Source organism: Ambystoma mexicanum, chromosome 3p (genome assembly GCF_040938575.1).
Source record: "Ambystoma mexicanum isolate Mex_15411 chromosome 3p, UKY_AmexF1_1, whole genome shotgun sequence".
NCBI lineage: Eukaryota > Metazoa > Chordata > Amphibia > Caudata > Ambystomatidae > Ambystoma > Ambystoma mexicanum.
Window position 1 is genome coordinate 593136758 of NC_090925.1, and position 23785 is coordinate 593160542.

Below are 23785 nucleotides of genomic sequence, written 5' to 3' on the forward strand. Positions count from 1 at the left end.
ACCACTAAATCAGCGGTGATGACCTGTAATAAAGGTAGAACGCTCATCAAAATGTGCCAAATAGTGCGCACAGAGGAACTCATACCAAGAGTGTCAGAGTATGGCTACCTGGGGGGTCAGGGTTTCAGCGACCCTGACTGGTACGCATGTAAAAAACAATCTTTGAAAATGTGCCAATATTTGGGGGTCCTGTCCCGCTTTTCCTCTAGGTGCAAGGGCCAACACTTGGAATCGGCTCTAAAGGTCTATATTATGCAAGTAAAGGCAGCAACGCAACATGGAGCAGCACAAATGGGCTACTGATTATCCAGGGACATACAGGCCAGGGAAAACCGTTTCCTCAAAAAGCTCCTGGGACTCCAAGGCTCCACTTCCTGTGCCTCAGTGCCCTGAGAAATGGGGATGATCTTCTGGGACGATCATTGGGCAGTAGCGCCAAGCATCTTATGGCTTAGAATTTGGGGGAACAAAGAGGCCACGCTGTGTCACTTTATTATTAGAGCCACATTGAATAAGGATTTGTGGCATGATAAACCCTGGCTGAGGTCCATGAAGGAGCTACTGTGTAAGGCGAATGTGCCGGTTGAGCTACCTCCTACTGTGATGTTTTTAAAGGAGGAAGTCAGTTTATTTAAGAAAGCAGTAACCAGGGAAATTGTGGCTAAACGCACGAATGGAGTACACATGGGGGTAGCGCTCACCTACTCATATGTGTGACACCAACCTAACAATCGTACATTGTGTGGGCGAGGGAAAAACATAGCTGGCTCATCACAAGGGCACGTTTCGATCGTTTAAGGTTGAGATGTAACACATCGAAATGGGTGGGTTATCCTGATGACCCAAGTTGCCCTGTGTGTGGAGCCCCAAATTTAAATTTGACCCATTTCATTCTGTTTTGTCCAGTCTATGCAAATAAAAGAAAACGGACCAATCCTGAAAGTAATAAAACAAACAGATTTTGCGTCAGCATAGGCCAGCCATGATTTTCGTATAAAGGGCAGAAAAACGGATCTGACAGCCAGGGCTCTGCTCTTGTATTTGAAGGCCGCCATGTATTTAAGAAGGGGGCTTTTAAGAGTTCATGACGCTGCATTTTAGAATGATGTGAGCGTTTGTATTACTATCTTTTCTTTTTAGAACTTGACTCTTGTCCTTTTAAACAATGCAATGGTGTTTGAACTATTTTATATGTATTGATGAATTATGTTATGATTGTTGCTTTGTCATATGTATGTGTTTGATGAATACTTTTATTTGAATAAAGATTTAGGATTTAAAACTTCAAAGGGAGCTACAACATGTCATAATGTTTAAGTGGTAGTGTTCTGCATTAACTAAGACATACCTTCCAATTAAACATCAAGCTTTGTCTTTCTATTCTCAAGTACTATCTGTACAGAGATGTGAGTGAATGGTCGAATGAGTGATTGGACACCACACACAGACACCCTCCCCTCCGCCCTTTAGAAGCGCCCATTCCCTGGAATAGTTCTGCTTGTTGCTCTCACCTGTAGTATTTTCCCTTGGGGACTCTCAGTGAATGCCAGCACTTGATTGTACAATGGGTCTAAGGATTTTCGTGCCACCTTCGTCTTTTTCTTTGCGATACAAATTCCATTTTCCAGTAGGTACACCTTTATGTAAACAGCTGAAAATAAAATGTGACAGATATGTTACTGCATTCTCATATGTCTAGCAGAAGGATGCCATTAAATGTCATGAGCATAATTAGCTGCTTTTTCACTGGACATAATGTGTGTGACGAAATTCTATAGTTATAGCAAATACCACTGCATAAAAGTATCACACAGCAGGAAGAAACTACTGATGAGTCAACCATTTCCAGAGTCTTCCCAGCATCGTTCCCTTCCTGCCAATCTGATCCTCTATTTTTGGATTATATTTCGCGATTTCTCTGCTCACATTTCGTAATTAACTGATTGATTTGTAAAATAGAACATTCACATTTCAATCAGAATTTTGTTGATGACAATATAGTTTTGTCTTTACCAAAGCTCGTCAAACATCCACCAACATAGTTAAAAATACAGGGTCTGGTAATGTTATAGATACTACTTTGTATGACTTCAGGTAACCAAATACACAGCTGGAAGTTCGAGCCCAATTGCATTGCCAATTCCACTTCTTCCTGTGGTGTTCCTACTTTCTTTGTGTGATTGAAAAATGGGGACTTTCATCCTAGCTTAGATAAATGGGATCTTGATGCAATGATCTTCAGAAATGATAACATGCCTCCCAGCCCTACCAAAATGATTATATTGTTATGATGTAAAATTGTTATGAAATCTTTTGTTTAAACATTTTTCGAGAAAAAGCTGAGAACTTTGAGTGTTTTTGCTGAAAGCTGCAGGGTGACAACATGCTTTTGCAATTTTACAAAGAAGCGTCAAACAAAACATGTTTTGCACCCAAGCAGAAAGAACTACCACAGAGTGTGGACGCTCACATTAGTACTCTGAATCACATAATACCAATTGGCACATTGAGGTTGTTATCGACCTCCCCGAAGCCAATCAGAATGTTCAGAGAGGAGTCAACTGTAGTGGTGTTGACTGCATTCTGACAAGCTGGGCCAAATTCATAGAAAAAACGCTAAGTCCCTGTAAACTACTTTGCGCCATAAACAACATTGCGTGAACTTGCGCATGCAAAAAGTTTAGAGCTGTCCGCTGATTCATAGATTCCAAATCACAAAGAAACCTGCAGCGCAAACAACAATGAGTTGCACATGGAACGCCCTCAACACGCCCCGACGCAAAAAAAAACTAGCACCAACAAGGAACCTTTGTGCCTGCCTTTGCAACACCATCCAGCACCCCGGTGAAACTGTGGACCATCCCCTGCGACGCAAGCCAGCACCCCAGCAAAACTGCAAATCGTCCCACACAACGCAAGCCAGAACCCAAGCAAAACTGCGAACAGTCCCCCCGCAATGCAAGCTTGCACCCCCTCAAAACTGCAGACCATCACCCCTAAGTTCAAGCCACCTAAACTGCAGGTCCACACTCCTAAATTGTAGCAGCCTCCTCAAGCCCTCACACCTCCTACCACCCCCACTCACCTCGATACACTACCCCAGGCTGCTCCCTACTAGTCCACCCTCCTCCCACCACCCCACTCATCTCAGCCCACTACACCAAGCAGCCCCCTGCTAGTACACCCTCCTCCCACCACTCCCATGCACCTCAACCCACTACCCAGGGCTGCCCCCTGCTAGTCTGCCTTCCTCGCACCACCCCCAATCACCTCGGCCCACTACCCCAGACTGCCCCCTCAAGTCCTCACACCTCCCACAACCCCCACTCACCTCAGCACACTACCCAAGGCAGCCCACTGCTAGTCTGCCCTCCTCCCACCACCCCCACTCACCTCAGCCCACTACCCCAAGCAGCCCCCTGCTAATCCACCCTCCTCCTACCACCCCCACTCACATCAGCCCACTACCCAGGGCTACCCCTTGCTAGTCTGCCATCTTCCCAGCAAACCCACTCACTCAGCTCACTACCCCAGGCTGCCTCCTTGAGTCCTCACCCCTCCCATCACCTCACCTCACTTCGGTCCACTAACCCATGATGCCCCCTCAAGTCCTCACACCTCCTACCACTCCCACTCACTTCAACCCTCTACCCCTGGAGCCCCCTGCTAGCCTGCCCTCCTACCACCACCCCCACTCACCTCAGCCCATTACCCCAGGCTGCCGCCTGCTAGTCCGCCCTCTTCCCAGCACACCCACTCACCTCAGCCCACTACCCCAGGCTGCCCCTTCAAGTCCTCACACCTCCCACCACACCCATTCACCTCCCCCCACTACCCCAGATTGCCCCTGCTAGTTTGCACCCCTACCAGGCTAATGTTGAAAAACATCTTACCACAACTCCTCTGGCCTGTCTCCAACATGCACTACGCCCGCAACATATGCTCGTACAACATGAACAACTGGGACAACTGCTGTTGAATCCATGTCCGGAGCTCCTTGCAGGACTCTTTGATACATCACATGCAGTTGCACATCGACAGGACAGCATAATGTAGCACCAGCTACACTTTGACCACTATGTGTACTTGTGACATAGTAATGCAATGGAATGCAATCTTGTATATTATTGTGCCCATGTGCCATTGCAATGGCCTCAAAGTGCTGTTGGTTAATTCCCTTGGAGGACCCAAGTCCGAGATATCAGAGCTTGTTTTGAGCCATTTTGAATGCATGTGTGCATTATAGCCTGTAGAAAGGAAGAAAGGTAGGTAGGTATGCAGGGTGGCAAAGTCACTGCAAGTGACACAAGTAGCACAGGCTTGCGATTGGGTAATGTGAAGGCGGTCAGAGTGTATGAGTCAAGGAGACAGATAATGTGCACAGCCAGACAGATTAATCAATCATGTGAATATGCAGCATTTGAGTGGCAGATGTGCCTCATGATATGAGAGCAGGTAGTGTGGAATTGCAGATGTGTGCGGGTGTGTCATCATGCTTTGGGAGGGATACAGCTACCGAATATAGAGTGCACAAGTGATGAGCGTAGTCCACACATTGACAATGAGTCACCAACCCAAGCGACAGTCATAGAAGAAATGCATTTGGATAACATTGCAAAAACGTGATTTTGCACACACACAAAGAGAATGCAAGAAGTGTGGTATCAAGATTCATAAATTTGCATTAAAAATATGTAGACTGCAATTATAAAATATGGGTAAGGGTAAAAATGTCCAGGGATGAAAATACAAGTCCAAAATGAAACCTATCAATATACAACTATACATACTGGCAGCTGGCTACTCCTCTCAAATGTCTTGCAATGCTTCCACCAGGGCCAAGTCACTCGCCAAATCCTCTGCCTATAGGCAGGCCTCTGTTCTTGCCTGAAGGGCTTGCAGGCGCTCAGCCATCCACCTCTCCTCCTCCTCTGCATTCCTGCAAGAACCCTCCAGGATGGCTGCCCGCCTCCTTGTATGCCTCTCTGTCACCTCAGCCCTGATTCTGGCAATGGTTGCTTCCCTAGCCTGCTGCCTCTACACCATCAGCTGTGTCTCATATTGTGCTCGGTTGCACACCATCTCCCTTACCCGCCTCCATTCCTTCTGCCAGATGTTCTCCATTTGTCACCTACTTTGCCTCCTCGGGTGGAATAGCCCTGCATTAACTGCCTCCTCAGATTCCTCATCTGCTGCTGCCTTGCGGAGTGTAAGCTGTGTAGGTACCCCCTCCGACTGGATGACAATCGTCGAGGGAGCACAGTAACTGCACTGTTATCTGGCCACATTGTTAAAAGAAGAATTACAGGCCTCCTGTCAAAATTCCAATCCAATGGAGACTACCCCTTTTTCTTGACATCAAATGGGCTTTTTCTGACCAGGTGGGACAGACAGATAGTTTTTACCATTTCAAATTCTGAGATATACATCTCTTGCCCAGTGAAAGCGCATTAGAATTAGCCGGGTGAATACAGAATATGCTGGCCCCAACGGTTAGGGAAGAAAACCCTAGCAGAAGTCCTTGAAGCTCTAGCATTAGAACAATTCATTAGCGCCCTCCCTCTGTCATTACAATGAGGAATATTTCAACAACATCAACCATCGATAGTGACGGCCATTCAAATAGCAGGAGCCCACTCAGAAGCAGCCAAATATTTAAAACATTCAGGGAAACCCTAAGAAATAAAGAAAGAAATTAAGTTTGGTCTCAAATTAGTATGAGCTGAGAAATGGTCAAAAGCGGAAATAAATTATCTCCAGGAATTACTGAGTAAAGAAGAAACCCCTAAAAGAAACCCTCACTTACCATTAACTAAATACAGACTAACTACTGGGGAAGAAACAGGACAAGGATAGACATCAACCCCCGGTCCCACTCTATGTTTTTCCTGTTGAGAAAAGGGGCTAAGATCCAGGCTCTGTCCTAAAAATACACTTTGAAAACCTATGGGGATAGGGTGGCTAACAACTGAACCATGAAAAGAAGGGAATGCAGAAACGGAAATAGGCATTGGATAAAGCAGAGATATATTACTGCAGATCTCAACCCTTTTAGACCCAAGAAACTATACAGATAAATAGAATTTGGGTTAATGCATTAATAGATTTGGGTAGCCTACAAACGGCAGTTAGAGCAGCTCTCCTGTATCCCGAAGTCATCAAGGGACCCAAGCAGTAAAAATAACCTGCGCACATGGTCATGCCGAGACTTGTCCTAAAGTACCTCTAACACTGAGAGTTAGGGAATAACCCCATACCATGGAAACGCCAGTAGTACCTGGCCTACCAGATGAGTTGATCATAGGCACTGGCTTTCCAACTTTTAGAAAACTACTAAGACCTCCTAGGGTTCAAGACACAAAATTTTTTGAAATGCTGGGAATCTACCATCAAACTCTCAAATACTTCAATATGGGACTGGCGAGAAACCAGATCTCCAGAGCCAGAGGGAATGTAGAACCATTTTCAGACAAAAGACACAAATAACTACCCTATAAAAAGAGAAGGGGAAGCCATGCACATAAGGGGAAGGTTATGTGATGAATTGAGGGAATGTGTCCCTTGCCCCCAAGGGTGGAACCCCTCTTTGAGGCTAGGGAAGTGAGCCTGCTCCGCAACACTCTCCATAGGGCGTGAGGCAAGTGGGACCTCACCTGGAACTACATGGGACTATCCAGCATTTCAAAAACTGTAAAATACCAAAACTGAAATGAAGAGAAAGTTAACATAGACCATCATATGGACGAAGAGATGTTCACCATTTAAGTGGGAAGCAGCAATCCACTGCGATGAGTGGAATAAAGGAGGAGTATTCGTCAGAGAGTGAGAGGACCAAGTACTGAATCAAGGGAAGGCCCCTGCTGATGTAAAAGTAAGAGAAGGTGGAGCCGCCAATGAACACAGAGCCCGCAAAATCCTAAATTGATGTAAGCCAGCAAGCCAAATGCTGGAATGGAATTCTGGTGTGTGAGAAAGACAGCGAGAAGCAGAGCTGACAGGAGTCAGAGAATTGGTAGTGGCATGACCACAAAAGTATGGTAGTGGGCATGCAGCCATTGAAACAACGCAATGTTATAGTGCGGTGGTCGCTGTCAAGGACTTCACCCACCAGTGCGACACACAGAACCTTGGAGAGAGAGCGAGGATCGACCGACAGAGATGCCGGTCACCACGGGCAGGAGTCAAGACAAAGGGAAAAAGAGAAACCAAGGTCTGTGAGAATCCCAGAGACATTTCGTAAGAACGAGACGGTAATGAGGAAAACTGGAGCCACATGAGGTCCAAAGAGGATCATTATATGACCTGGGATATTGATCTCAGAGAAAATGGAAAAGGCTTGAAAGTAAACCTGATAAACCTAAACTGTCTTAATATAAGAGAGAAGATAATAATGGCTCTGGAAAGAGAAACACAGAAGTGGAAAACCAACCGAAGTTCGTCTCAGTAACAGTGTGAAGGATTTATATAGAAAATTACTGCAGCTGAACTGTATTAATACAAGAAATTAACAATAGAAATCCGTGAGAAAGTGAATAATGAGACAGGGGTAACACTATATTGGAAAGAGGGGAAGCATATGCCTTGCCTGAAAGCAGAAAAGGTAGGAGATAAGAGAGAATGAATATGGTAAATTAAAGACCAAAGAAGCCTTGTGGGTAAATGTCCCAAAAGAGAAAATGGGTCAGAAAAGCCTGAAATATAAAGGTCCAGAAATTCAAAACCTTATATGAAACTCTGTTTCATCAGATGATACAAAGCCCAAAAACATTGATATAAGAATTCGATGAGAGCCAAAGAAACGCAACTCTAGCGAAGAAAGAAAAAGTCACAATATGATGAGAGTGTTAAATGAACTAATAAAAAAGAGTCAAGAAAGACTATTTAAATTAAAGTTACTCATTGTGGTGACTAGAGTACTTATAGTTCTTAGTTTTCTTTCCTCCATCCTTGTGGGCATCCCCCAAAATGGGGACGGTAGCAGAACCTTTGGTAGCAATACATTAGCTATCCCTTTAAATTTAGCATTGCGCACGGTGGCACGGCTGCAGCCGAAGGTATGTCCCAGAGACCCCACCCTGTGGTGCCTCACCCTAGTCCTCTTTTTACATATTGGATGCTTTAATACCTGGCTATGCTGATCATATTAGCCCTTGGCATTTTAGCGGGATAAGGTGGGTGGGATGTATGGAGGAAAGGGGACTAAGGACTATGAGTACTCTAGTCACTACAGTAAATAACTTTAAATACTCCATACATTCCATTCTCTTTCCACCATCCTTGTGGGTGATTGCACCAAACAAGACAAACGGGTGGATCTGTGACAACCTGACTCATGCTTAAGACGAAGCAAAAAGGTTCATCAGAACCACCTGACCAAAATTCTGCATCCCGCCTGGAGCTGGTATCCAAGAAATAGTGCTTACAGAACGCAGAGGGAGTGGCCCACGTAGCCACCCAGGAAGCATGTCTTTGAAAGATGACCACCGTAGCGTTTGACCCTGACTGCGCGTGGCATGAATTCCTGTGGTAACAGTCTTAACCATGATCACATAAGACTCTGAAATGGCTTGGACCATCCAACAGCCAATGGAAGCTTTGGACCCTTGGGTGCCTGGAGTCAAGCCCCTGAAGGTGACAAACAACGCCTCGGACTCCCGGAAAGATCTAGTTCAGGCGAGATAAAACTTGAGCACCCTCCTCAGATCTAAGTGTTGCAAAGCCCTTTCAGCCTCCGACTGCGGGTTCGAAAAGAACACCGGCAGGCAGATTTCCTGGTACTAATGGAACAGGGAGACCAACTTTGCAAAAGGTGTGGATGAGTTCGCAAGATGACCTTGTCATTGTGAAAGGTGGTGAAGTGAGCGCTACCAACAGTACTGCCTTGGCCATCACAAGTCTAATGTCTACCGAGGCTATAGGTTTAAAGGGTTTACGCTGTAAAGCTACCAGCACCAGCTTGAGGTCCCAGACCAGGTGCGGCCTATGCACCGGAGGAGAAATCCTGGAAAAACCCTTTAGTTCAGCCTTAACCACTGGGTTGGCAGCAGAAAACTGTGCTCAGGCTTATTCTTGTAGGCCCCAATGGCCACCAAATAGGTGCAACAGGTATCAGCACGGATGCCGGAGCGAGCCAGTTGTGCCAAAAAAGCCAGCATGGTGCCCAGGGAGCTGGTGAAGGGGTCCAGTCCCTTGTTGTGAGCCCAATGGCAGAACCAAGTCTACTTACTCTAGTTCTGAGAGTGTGTGAAGGGCCTCCTGGCCTCCTGGATGATTTCCCAGTTGTCACCCCAAAACTGGGAGTGGAGCAGTTTTGGGGTGAGCCATGCTGAGAGTGCCAGTCTGGCCTGATCTAGATGCTCTATCACCCCGCCTTCCTGTGTCAGGATGCCCCTGCTGTGAATTGGGGGGATGGACAGGCCACTGAGAGCACAACTGCAGTAGGTCCGAGAAACAAGCCTTTAACGGCCAGTGAGGGCAATCAGAATGAGGCTGCAGCCCACTGAGGGTCAAAATAAGCAGAGGGTCCGCTGGAGCAATGAAAGAGGAGGAAAGGAATAACACCTGCAGCCATGCCAACAGAGTTGGAACGCGTCCTCCAAGTGACCCCTGACCCCAACCCACCCATGAAGCAAAAAGGGGAACTTGAAATTCAGAGGAGATGTGAATTAGTCCAGATCTTAAACCCCCATTTCTGGAATAGGGGCAACAAACAGTTGATGTGTAACTCCCATTAGGTGTTGAACCCCAGGCGGCTGATCTGGTCTGCTTCCGCATTTTTGTCCCCAGGGAGATGGACCAGAGAGATCCATTTCCCCTGCGACAGAGCCAACTCCCAGATTGACACCACCTTGATGCATAGGAGGGGGGAGCGGGTGCTGCCCTGCTTGTTCAAGTAGAATATTGTCATGGAATTGTTGGTCCATACCTAAACTGACTTGCCCTCGATGACCAGTAGTAGACCCTGGAGCACCAGGCCCACTGCCCTGAGTTCCAGCAGATTGATTTGTAGAAGGGCCTCCATCGTGGACTATGGGCCATGAATCAAATAGCCATCCAGAGTGGCCCCCCCAGCCCGAGAGGGAGGAATCCGTTGTCACTACCAGAGTGGGCTCTGGGTGGGTAAATGGGGCTGCCACTGCCACATTACTGTCCAAAGGCCACCAGTAAAGATCTAGAAGGAGGAAAGGAGGGATAGTGAGCCTGCCCAACTGCGCCCCTGTCTTCTGGTCTCAGTTGGCTGCGAGGTGTAGCTGAAGGCATCTCATCTTGAGGCTGGCGTGCAGCACCGTGAGCACGCAGGATGCCATCAGCACCAGAAGGTGCTGGAACCACCATGCCAAGGTGGTGGAGTTGGCCATAAAGTGCCTGATCATCTTCAGGATGGACTGAAGCCTTTCGAATGGGAAGAACACCCTCTGTGCGGCTGTGTCTCAGTGCACCCCAAGGAACACCAGGTCCTGGTCGGGGGGTCTACTGAGACGTTCATTGGGTGAGGGAGAATGCTAGCAGATGAAGAAAATCTGCTAGATGCTGGCAAGTGTGCATCGCCCCCTTGGGTGAGCTGGCCCTGACCTGCCAGTCATCCAGATAGGGGTATAGGGGTTAGCCATCCAGGTGAAGGAGCAGTGTTCCTTGACTGTTATCTTATTGCTTTTGGCATCTCAGATGGGAGCGGAGGAGGGGGAGCAAAAAAAGTTTCATGAAGTCCTCTGCTGTTTCCTCCTATGGTCACGGGGGGACGTTTCTGGCAACTGCATACTGCGGTCCCTGAACCCCTTGAAGCTGGTGAGGGAGTGCGGATTGAAGTCAGACCTACCCTGAGTTTGAGGGAAGGACTTTTGGCCCTGTTTGGTCAGGATGATCAAGAACTTAGCAGTTTTCATTGAGGTCTACTTTTTTGTCAGCTCGCCATCAGTTGACGAATGAAATAGGCCGTCCCTTCGAAGGGAAGGTCTAGAATCCTCTCCTGCACATCTTAGGAGAATTTCCTGGCATTCATCCATGCCCTCCGCCTCATCTCGACATCCTGGCAGAGGCCTCTGCTGGCTAGCTGGTTCGATGTGTGAGATCGAGGACTCCATGAGATCGTGTGCAACCATATGGGCCTCCGCCAATCTGCCTTTGAAGGAGGCCTGGCTTTCCGGAGGGAGGTCATGCAAGAACTCCCCACACTCCTTCTGTAACACTCACCTGATTCCCACGGAGGCGCAGGTCTGGCTTCGAGTGCTGATGCTTCTTCAATGGTGAAGCGCAGGACTCTGAAGATGGATAGGAAGGGCCCTCTACTCTGGCTTCTCCGGCTCGCAGGAATATTCCCCTGTGCGTGAAAAGGGAGTATTACCTACTGACTGAGTTATGCTCAAGCCTCCCACTCTCTTCCAACCCTCCACGATACCCTTCCACGATTCCCCGTGAAGTCTCACCTTAGGGTCTGAAAGGACGAGCTCTCCATCCTGCTTCTGACGCAGGGGCGCGTTGAACCCAGTTACTTCACTGGATTGAGGTTGGATGGGAGTTCAGGTAAGCTTGATTATACTGGTAAGGCGTTGTAAAAGTTTTGTTGCAAGTTCAAAAGTTCAAGCTTTAAATAATAATGTTCATTGTCTTTTTTCAGGTGATGAATGAAGATTCCTTTGGAGACTTCTTGCAACAAAGCGCTGACATTGATGTCTTTTCCCCATAGGGGCCGGGGTTCGGAATGCCGGAGATATGGCACCGACCCGAAGTGAAACGTGCAGTTCCAGTAAAGATCTGGTAAGTCCTAGATGAGCGCTCAGGTAATGTTTTTGCATTCGCTCATCTAATGTCTTTGACTTTTTTCCCCATAGGGGCCGGGGTCCTGCTTGGAAGCAGCAAGACCCGAAATGAAATGGGAATGACCCAACAGGTAAGTCTTAGAAGGAAACTGAGCTTTTCCTATTCCCTTCCTTCTCTCACCTCTTATTCTTGTCTTTTTCTCTAGGCTCTGGGAAGTGGCTGTGTATCCGGATGATCACTGCTGAAGATGGAGGAACCCAGGAAAAGTGAGTGAAATGCAGTGCTGCATCGATCGTAACGAAATGCTTTTAAAAATGATGTCTTCCCTTTCAGGATCGTCGGTGATGTCTCCGTGGTGCAGATTAGCTGGTAGGTGTCTTGTCTCCCTATGCAGGTGACCCAGGATGCTGACAGGCGTGGCTGAAGTCCAGATGCAGGAGCTGACACGGTGAGCGTCCAGCTGCGAGGAGCAGAACAACGCGAAGCGTGAGTTGCTGATTGGGTGTGGTTTAAATAGCTTTGGAAGAAGTTCCAAGTGTGTATCCTTCCTCCGATCATGTATGTATCCTTCCCCGACCACACCCGGGTGGAAAGTAGTCCCACAGGGTAAGTAGTTCCTATTCAGGCCTCAAGAGGGCCTGGATATGGCAGCATGGTCTGCATCAGGTAAGTGCACATTAAAACACTTGAACACATGTCTAGCTTTATGAGCCTGGTGCCTAAGGCCCCAGGACAGAGGTCCAACATGAGCCTGGCGCCTAAGGCACCAGGACTGCGTCCAAAGGGCCCCAGCTTGGGCCTGCTGGCACTCCCCTGGGGGAAATGATGCCTGCCTCTGGGGTTGCTGGGTCGGACCTGGCTCCTTGGAGGTAGGCATCATGACACCTTCCACAGCCTCTGGTTTGCAGCAGCTACGAGGGCTTCAGTGTTAGCTTGATGCCGATGCAGCCCGGCATCGAGAAAACATTGCTTGGCAAAATATTTGAGGACCTTGTCCTCTTTGGACAGACAGCTGGAGGTGGCCCCTGCCATGGATGATGATGAGAATAGTTTTGAATACAAGGAGGCCGCCACCACAACTGAAGAGGGTGGCTGAGGGTGGGAGTCCAGTAGGACTGATTCCCCATCCAAGAGCCTAAAACAGCTGCCCAATTTCTTGTTCATCTAAGCATTGGCCCATGGTTTCCCCCCAGACCTTTCCAGCCACCTAAAGGGGGGCCTGTTCTGGATGGGGGATGCCCAAATAGTCTGCTAGGCCCTGAAGGCAGTCATGAAATGCCTTCACCGACGTTGAAGGCTCTTCATCCTGTGTGTCATCATCCCTGTCACTGTCCCCCCTTTTTTTCCAAACGGAGGGGAGAGTCCCCCCTGGTTAGGGCCCGAAGGCAGCTGGACTTCCACAGTCATTGGTGGTACTAGAGGCGGAAGGCTCTGAAGCACCGGCAGGACCTGGACAGGAGGAGAAATGGGCCACAGTACTCGGACTCCCGGAGGGACCGAAGGGGGATCCAGGGGAGAAGGCCTAGGAGGTACAATCTGTGGAACCACCTCCTTGATGATGCCGTTATGGACCCCCAACATCTTGGGGGAGCGCATGAGGAGGAGGAAGCGCTCAAATGGCGGTCCTTGCAAACTGCTAGATCACAGGGTGCACGGCCCTCTGCTGCGCTGAGCCTTCTTTCCTGATTGAAGCACTGAGGAGCCTCGCATCAGGTGTCCAAAAGCCTAAGAGGGATGAATGTAACCCTGCAGAGATCATCCGCCTGTGCCGTAGTGGGCGGCACCACTCCCCATAGAAAGAGGACTAAAACCCTCTTGAGTGACCGACTCTGAAGGCAAAGGAACCAGTAGAGGTCTTGAGTCAGGATCCAAGATGGCTGCAGGTCTTGCAGGCTCTGCTGTGTGCTTGTCTGCCATCTCTGGGCCTGGCACCACCCCTGGGAGTGAGGATGCGCAGGACCCACGCCACATGCTGGCTCCGACATGGAGGAGGACTCCTTCCCTCCCAATCCAGAAGCAGAAGCACTGACCTAAGAGATGGCTCTGGTAGGCCTAGGACCATCAGCCAGAAGGCCAGTAGTCGAATCGCCCTGCGTGACAACCTCGGCGGTGGCCCGGCAGATTGGGCGCCCTCAGCTATGGAGCCAGAACTCGACGATCCCTTGCACTCTGGTGCAGGAGAGGAGGGTGAGCGGGATCACCTCTCAGTAGACCTCCCGGTAGAGCCCCTGGGCCACTTGTTTTAGGAGCCGGTAGCCTTAACGGCCTTGGGTCTGTCCGAGGGTCGCCCAGAAGAGCCCCTGGGCCTCTTGCATTGGGAGCCGGTAGCCTTAATGGCCTCGGGTCTGCTAGATCCAGAGTTCAAGGTCCCCTTTCCAGTAGGATACTCCCTGAAGGAGCCCCCATGCTGACAGTCCTTGGTGAACAAACAACCTACCTTTTTTTTTTTTTTTAAACTTTATTTATTTATTTTTTTTATTTTCTTTATTTTTTTATGGTTTTCATTTTCAAAAGAAAATTCACAATAATTCAATAAAAGATAATAATCAATAAAACCTTCCTATGTACAGTATGAAAGAAAAGGAAAACAATATATCAATATCTAAACAGCTAAAATCAAAGAATAAAATAACAGAAATAACAGAATTCTGCTGGAATATAAAAAGTAAAAATTAACTGGGTGGAATACAAGAGCCTATTGTAATGAAGCCACATACTACAGAAAGAAATGTAATCAGTGCCAGCTTTAAAGTCACAGATTTACCATACAACATGTCTCACTAGATTATTTCTGGAAAAACGTGTTCGGTGTTTGATACGAATTTCCCATAATTAGTCAGGCGCTGCGGACTGATTGTTTCACAGTCTAGAAGAAGATGCCTAAGGGTTTCCTTAGCATTTGTAGTTTGGCAGAAGTGACATGAACATGCACACCCATTGCATTTCTAAATTCAATTATTTCACCTGTTAATAAGACATTGAAATGAAATCTCATATATGCCATTTGCCAATAGGGATCCGGAAAATAAATCAAGGACGTTTCCAGATTGCCTATAGACTTCCAGTTAGAATCCAGGTGGTTATATATCGGAGATTTAAGAACACTTTCCATAGGGTTGGACCAATCTAGATTTTGTAGCATACACTTTACTCGAATAGGGTTTGTCAAAAGATTGACAAGCGACACCCCAATATTCCTCAGTGCCATCAGACACATTTCTTGCAAAGACATTAACCAGGTAGACTCTGGTTTCCCAGTTTTTAGTTTACCCACCAAATCGGCATAGAGACTATGCTTCTTAGCTACGATTAGATTTCGATTGAGGGAGATTTTATTTCCACTCAATCACGCTCCCAAGGGACTGTAACCCTTATTTGTATCTCAGAGCCAAAAGTGGAATACATTTTGGCAGACAATAGAGCAGCGATCTCCAGATTTTTGACTCAATGCTATATGTGAACAAAATGGCATCAGTTCTAAACCATAGCACAACTTGGGGATTACTTTTGACTTATAAAAGCGAATTAACGGTCCTATCGAATATTTGCAATAGTTCTGGATAACCTTTCTCATTTGAAGTATCAAATAGCCAGCACGCTCCAGAGTACAATTCCAATACAGACATTTTTTCCAGGTGTCAAACACTGGAAACCCCAGGTATCCCAGTGATCTAATTTTTGCCAATTTATATTTCTTCAGAAACCAACTGAATGGAGATAACTTTTTCCGGTTGCTTAAACACATGATCACTGATTTCTTCTCATTGATCACAAGACCATTGCTGATGACATAATTAGAGAAGGCGTTAATTTGACACTGAAGTCCTATAGGTGTGCTATCTATTAATAAAAAGTCATCAGCATATGCACACCAATTTATTTTCCGTCCCTCAATTTTTGGGGAGATCAGAGAGGCAGCATCTAGGCAGTGACCAACATCTGAGACGTACAAATTAAAAAGTGTTGGAGCAAAAATACACCCTTGGCGTAGGCCATTCATAGTTTTTATTGGACAGGATAGTTTTCCCTCTGTATTAATTCTCACCTGAATCATGGATCCTTCATGCAGATGGACCAATATTGTCAAGAGACCCAGAGGTATCCCCATAGACAAAAGCTTCGACCATAGGACTACGCAATCTACAAGATCAAATGCAAGGTATAGCTCGATTCCTGCTATATATATATGGGTACGTCATCTTTCTTGCAAGCTTTTTCTTGCAGTCTGGGGAACAGTAACCCGCCCATCTCCATTCCCATAGTCTTGCAGAAACCAAACTGCCTATTCGATAATATAGAGTTAGAGTATGACCACTTCACCAAGCCCTTAAGTACAAGCCCCACAGAAATCTTTGACTCAATGTCCATCAGGGCTATAGGATGGTAGTTTGCGGGAAGGGTCCTGTCTCCCTTCTTATAGATAGGAATAATATAGGAGACATGCCAGGATTCTGGAATAAGTCTATCTACCTTAATATCAAGAAACAGCAAAGATAGTGATTTGGCCCACACCTCAGGGTTTGCCTTCAGGTTAACATTTGCCAAACCATTCCACTTGCTGTGGACGACCTGGAATGCTTTATTTGGGTTTCGATATCTAATATCGTAAAATTAAAGTCCCATGGTTGAGACCCAAGTGCAGCCATTTTTGCAGGCGTGTGATGTTTTTCGGCATATAGGCAGGTAAAATAACCTTCACATACATCCTTCGATACACAGTTAGATTATGCTGACACTTGGGATGACTCTTGCCTATTAATTAGGTGCCAAAATTGCTTTGCAGAGCTCACTTTGTCTGTTTGTAACACATGTGCCTTATGTCTCTTTAACCAGTTTTTCAATCTCTCCGTCAATCTGCGAACTCTCATTTCCTTTATTTCCCAATCAAGGGAGCTGGTCAGAACCCTCCAAATCGCTCCCTTACAGATATTCTTGGGTTGACTCACCAAAAGGTCATATCTATGTAAGCGCTTAGACTTACAGGGCGAACCTCCTCTTACTTTAATAGATTTTGAAAGCAGCAAGTTCAAATATGAAGGAAAGGTAGCAGACGTAGAAAGTTGACATCTAGAGTCCCAAGAGATTTTATGAAAATCTGATACAAAAACCACATTGCATTTTTCCACATTCTCATCATGCCATTGAATTCTGTTCCTTGAGGAATTGACTACCAGCGAAGTTTGTAACCCAGCCCTCAATAGTCTTCTCACGGTCCACCCTAATCATAATCTCCAAGATCAGATGGTCACTACGTTTGATGTCTATAATATTACATTTATTACAGGCATCAAACAATATTTGAGACAGAAATATGTGATCAATAGTGGAAACTCTGATGCCATCTGACCAGATATGAGGATCACAGTCTTGGTTAAGAATTACATTTGCATGGAAAAGACCCTAGTTGGAGAATAAAATATGCCATAAGTACCCCTGAAGACATTTTGGTGTCATTCCTACTGGTGCCCCTTCAGTTCCCAGGATTTTATGCAGGCCTGCCCCACAAGGTATCTCCGCATTAAGGTCCCCCGCTATTACCCACTATATTTCGTTGCCTGTTCTGTTAAACATTCAATTAACCTTCTCATAATGCAGCTAAGATCATATACTGGATTCCAATATATGTTAATAACAAGTATGTGGGACTGAAGACTGGCAATTTGTGTCTCCAAAACTACTGCAAAGACCCCCATTGTGATATCTAGTGCTTCTAAGATCTTGATTCCCTCCCCATTTTTTATAGCAATCAAAAGACCACCATATGGGCGTCCCCTTATGCCCCTTTTTGCTAGTTGGTGCTTACAAACAAACCCACCTATGGGAAACTCTGAGGTCCTGGATAAAAACCACCTGACCATTTTTTTTACTTCAAGCATTAATTGAGCGAAGAGTAAAGATGTGCATTACTTTGAGTTCCACGAAACTAAGACTGAGTCATTGGTCTGATCAGTCTAGTTAAAGACCTTGCCTCATAGATTTCAACTGTGATATAGAGTCACTTAAGGACAGAGTGAGCCATCTCCAGCTTTGCTCATCCTCCACCCTTTGATCATGGAGCTCCTCCATTATCTGTGCTCTCTCTTCCTGATACAGCCTGGAGATAATAGTTTTTCTCTCCCTACCGGGAGGTGGTAAAAAGCCCAGACCAAAGACCAAAATAACACATCCCAACCGATTGGACTGTAACACCTTCAAACGTATGACATCGTAAACGGTTCTAGAATGAAACACCAGTCTAACATGGTCATAGCGAGTTGGATGGATGACGTCAACTAATTTTATATCCGCTGACGATACAAGTCTAATGGAGGGTATCTCATTAAAAAGGGCCCAAACACTTTCACGATTCAGTTAGGGAATCTCATTTGAATTGGTCATGTTCTTTCTCAATCCTTTCTTTCTCTCGTGGCTCTTCTTCAAAGTGCACTATCCCTTGCTTCCCCCTCCGCTGCTCAGTCATACCTAAAGCTGGAGGTAGTTCTTCGGCTAAATGACTCAGTTCTTTAGTTGTCACCTCCCCCTCCAGACCCTGTACATTAGTAGTACCAGTAGGCGGGAGTAATGTATTACCAGGGGAGTTTGGATGGAGATGTAACATTTCTACGATAGTAGATCGAATCATTGCAATTGGAGTGTTGTTTTCCACTAGAATGTTATTTTTCTTCAGTGGATTTATCCTTTTGTGGGAGAGCCTTATCTTCACTGACACCCATTCCCTGCATTACCTGAGGAGGGCCTGGTGATATTACTATCAGGGATCCCTTGTTACTCTGTGTGTCTTTTGTAGCTCGAGCAGCCTCCATCTGTTCGTTAAAGACCTCAGCAAACGTTGTTGTCCAAATTTGCATGTCATTTGTTAGCACTTTCTTTTCTGCCACAGCAATATTTGGAGTTGATGGTCCCGATACATTACTAGATTTCTTTGTCAATAGTTCATACATCTCCTTCTCTGTTACTTGAGTACCTTTTGTCGGAAATGGTCATTGATGCTTACGATTTTCATCCTTACCCACTGTAAGCGAATTATTATTCTTGCTACTTGTTTTTTTTGTTGTTCTTATTGCCTTTATTATTTTGCAGGCCTTTGTGTGTAATTTCCTCAGTTAGGGTGTTTTCTGCCAAGACACCATCCTCCTGGTCGAATCTAGCATCAAGTTCTGGCTCTTTATCCAGACCCACTCCAAATGCTGCCCTATCCTCTCTTTCCTCAGCGACAAGAAATCTCCAGTTTTTCTGTGATATTTTCTTGCCACCTTTAGACAAGAAAGGAAGGTGATTTTGGCGATGTATTTTTTTCAACATTTATTTTCATTTATTTTTATTTTTTGAGGGGACAGATGCTAGGGTATCAGGTATTGTAGGTTCTAATTCAATCGCAATACAGGCACCCTGTAAAGGGGATTTTTGAGGGGGGCTGAGTTATAATTCTCAACACTTCATATCAACAATAGATGAGCCCTGTAACTCTTGATATAATTTCACCTGCAATACTCCCATTAACTGTTTCACCCACTGCTAATGAGAGTTTGCTCAAGGTAGTTATAATATCATACAGGCAGGAAGTATGCAATCTTAAGTCTGTCAAAATTGGCATCAACTTCTCCATTTCCCCCTTAGCGGGAGCACCGAACACAGGGTTCAGTTGAGGTTTGGCCATGTCAACAAATGGTCTAATCACACGCTGCGATGTATTGACGAGACTACGCCCATGCTGTATGAGAACATCTGCGCGTGCAGAAGTGTCCAATAATGGCACGCAGCAGTGTGTAGCCGCAAATAATCACCCCAACCATAAAAATATAATTTTATATTGATCATTGCTTCTTAGTGAAAGGTTATCAAAGTAATTGCAAGAACTTTTGGCACTTTAACCCTTTAATTCTTCTTCCTTTTTACCCACTTTTCACCTAATCCTCTTTTCCCTTGTTCAGTGATTTGTTCAGTTTGCCTATTTGTTGTTTTACTTTTTTTAAAACTTTCTATACATTTTTGTGGCATTGTCTTTTAGTGTTGGCATTTTTGTTGTTTACATTTTCCTCCCCATTGCAACATGTCCAACCATGATAGCAGCAGCAGCGATGACAATGTCACCTGGGTCCCCAACTCGTCGCCAACCAAGAAGAAAGCAACTGGAATGAAGACCACTACAGACAGTTGGCGATACTTCAAGGTGAAATAACAAAAGAACATTGTTCTAAAGAAGAGACAGAGGACATACTGTGCACATTGTGGAAGAAAACACTAAGACGTGGCCCTTCTAATGTTACGTCACAAGGCCTGGGAACATCAATCATGATAAATCATCTGGTGCGAGTCCATAGGGATGTTGTGGATGATGAGTATCAGAAATTTCATGAGCACCACAAAATAAAAATACATGGGGCTCATGCATTACGTGCACGGTAATCAGCACCACCTCCAGCACCTGCATCTGCCAGTGGGATATCACTGACACGAAATGAAGCCTCAATTTCTGCAGCAGTGTCCACTGCACTTGCTTCAATTTCATGGGCTCCCAATGTCTCAGTGAGTCCTGTGTAAACAATGTCACAAATGGGTAGCTGTGGGATATGCCACAACTAAGGATTGGGAGAAGTTCATATCTCAACACCAGAGTAATTGTCGTCCTTAGTTTTTAAAGTGGCCATTTTCCCCTCCTTTTTGAAAAAAATAAATAATAAAAACAAAGAAAATACAGCACAGAAATGGTCCTTTTTATTTTAATTCCCTTCGTTATATGTTTCATCCTTATGTGTTTCCTCCCCTGTGCCACCCCCTCTTTCCTTCACTCAAAACTGCAATTTTAAGGGCCACCATTTAAGTTACAAAAATAGATCAAATTGAACACAGACTATATATACTATATTACAAGATCTAAAATTCCCCCAAAACCGCAGTTATAATGTTAACAGGGGGCATGTAGGCACGGATAGAACCACTCCAGTCGCTATTTGCTTTAGTCGCGCCTGCATAAACCTGCGTCTCATTGGCTCATTGGCTCGTGCTGTAGCCACAGCTATACGAAAAAAACTACAAACACATTTTTTTTATTTCCATTCCCCCAAAATACAAACAATTGTCCCCAACATGGCTACCGCCCCCACTTCCAAACCCCCCCTCGCTCTCCATGGTCCTCCTCTACCCCCCTGTCTTCTCCCAAACCCTGAAAACACTCAATGCATCTATGATGCTACTCCACCCAAAATGTCAGATGGCAGTGGCTACCCCACATCCACACACACGACGTGTAATTTGCTAGAATATAGCCACGGCCGCACAGGAAGCCATGTTTACCGGCAGATAGCAACATCGTACACTAAATGGGTGCTGGATAACAGCAGTTAAATACACCAGTCATTGTTGTTGCTAGGCGCGATCCACAATACACCAATCACCCCCCTTTTTTGTATAACCGCGGCTATCAGAATTCTTTTTTTTTTTAAACTGAGCATGGAATATAAATTACAAAAGAGACAGTACTGATACAATGGTCCTTAAAAGGTGTCAATACAAGAAATGACTGCTCATGAAGTTATTTAAAGTGGATGATGATAAAGTATACATAGTAGTTAGGATATACAAGATTTGAATTAGGTAGGGTGTATAAAGTTCAAAAACAGGTAAAAAATGGGTTGGACACAAACAGTTAGAGTATAGTGCACAGAGAGTTCTAGAATCTGAAGGACACGACTACATAAAGTGTTAGATTTTATACTTTCCAAAATCAAAATCTCAAAAAGAGGACTATATTTACTAACCAAAATACAAAAATGGCTGACACATTTTGAGTGTAACCTATCACAGACAAACACGGAATGACAACATTGACATCAACCAATTACAAACACCAGATTACACACATCATACATACCCTATTCATAGTAATTACTAGAAATTCAAACTAGGAATCATTTTCCTGGAAACAGAGAAAGGCTGCAGATATCATGGCTTGTTTGAAAACTGTGTGGCTGTTCGGACACAGTTGGCTGTTTGATTACTGGCTTTTTGTGAGAAGCTGAATATTAACATGCACCTTGGTTAGAGAGAGTTTACATTTAAATGGTTTGGATTGTGGGGAATGCTCTGGTTGTGGGTTTTTCCAAAATTGTTCAGTCTATAAAGTACAGGGCACCCAGACATCATACTAATACATTGTGGAGGCAATGATTTGGGGAATGTACGAGGTGTGTCACTCACTTACATGATGAAACAAGACTTGGAAAAACTAATGGACCTTTTTCCTCACACCCTCTTTATCATTTCCAATTTGACTCAGAGGCAAAAATGGAGATGAACCACCAAATTTGATTGTAAAATCGAAAAATCACGGAGAAATATAAATAAAGTAGTTTCAGCATTCATGACAGACCACAACCAATTATGGATTTCAAACAACATACAGTTCTACATGGGCAATTTCTATAGACATGATGGAGTATACCTAACTGAAGAAGGAAATACAGTGTTCCTTCATAACAACAAAACAGTACTCCAAATGTGGTAAAATACTACACTGAGGGGTCAATTCATGGAAATAATGTTTGCCGAAAATTCCCGCGCACAGGTGCCAAAACGTGCGAATCGCAGTAAAAGTGCGAAAATCGCAGTGCAAGTGCGAAAATCGCAGGGAAACCAGCACACATCGATTCATGGAAGTCCGTGCACGAGAAAAACATTGGATGTGCACTAAAAATGTGCGCCGCGCACGCTGGCGCACAGGTTATCCAACAGCGTGCGCCATGGCCACTGCGAAATCGCACATAGTGTGGCGCACCTCACAAAAGTACGTGGAACACGGGGCGTAACGCTCGGAATGGGGAACAACGCGTGAAAATATGGGCGTCACGGAGGAAGTACAGGAGGCAAGTGTGCAGAACGCCCACACGCTCGCCTACAACCCGTATTCATGGAATCGAATAGGGTAAACCAGCGCACGGTCAAAGAGGAGCACAGGGCCAAACAAGTACGCCACAAGAAAGCAGGCGGTAGCTCCCCTGCGCCTGAAAAAAATGTGCGCCAAAATGTGCGCTAACAAAAAGCACACATATACAGCCATGATGAATGGGCCATATAGTGGCCCTCTAGGACAAATGAGGTGCAAAGGGGTACCGACAAACACGGACACCCGCTGTGTGAAAAATAGCGTTTGCGTGTGTTCCTGGGTACGCGGGAAGTGCCACACGCGATTGGCCTGGGTATGTGTACTTCAGGGTGCGCGGGAAGTTCCACACGCGATTAGCCTGGGTACGTGTACTACGGGGTGCGCGGGAAGTTCCATCCACACGCGATTAGCCTGGGTACATGTGTTTCGGGGTGTGCGTGAAGTTCCACACGCGATTGGCCTGGGTACATGTGTTTCGGGGTGTGCGGGAAGTTCCACACGCGATTGGCCTGGGTACGTGTACTTCGGGCTGCGCGGGAAGTTCCACATAAGATTAGCCTGGGTACATGTTTTTTGGGGTGCGTGGGAAGTTCCACACGCGATTGGCTGGGTACGTGTACTGCGGGGTGCGCGGGAAGTTCCACACGCGATTGTCCTGGGTATGTGTACTTCGGGATGCGCGTGAAGTTCCACACGCGATTGTCCTGGGTCCGTGTACTTCGGGTGCGCGGGAAGTTCCACACGCGATTGGCCTGGGTATGTGTATTTCCGAGGTGCGCGGGAAGATTCACACGCGATTTCGGTGGTGCCGGGGAATGCTACATGTCATTTGGCCATGTGGGTCCTCCCAGGTGTTCCCTCTACACCCTCCACGGCCCCTGCAGGCAGCCCACACCACAGGGGACTACCCTGCACCCCTGCTCATGTCCCACAGGCAACCCATCCACCATGCCATGCCCACCAGCCAACCCACATGTCACCTTGCACTACTGATCACCAACACATGTCTCCCAGCACCCCCACCCCCCAGCAGTGCAGGGGCACCCTCCACCAGGCCCACACTCATGTCTCCCATCACCCCCAGCCCACAGCCACCAGGGGCACCCTCCACCAGGCCCACACTCATGTCTCCCACCACCCCCACCC

The 23785-nt window shown here is 46.1% G+C and overlaps 1 protein-coding gene across 1 annotated transcript in view; it reads right to left on the reverse strand.

Moving 5' to 3' along the window:
- RIMS4 (regulating synaptic membrane exocytosis 4) overlaps positions 1-23785 on the reverse strand; it is an 867656-nt gene that overhangs the window by 53174 nt on the left and 790697 nt on the right. The window contains exon 6 of the mRNA XM_069651349.1: positions 1512-1651. Within this exon, the coding sequence (XP_069507450.1) occupies positions 1512-1651 (140 nt within the window). The remainder of the gene's footprint in view (positions 1-1511; positions 1652-23785) is intronic.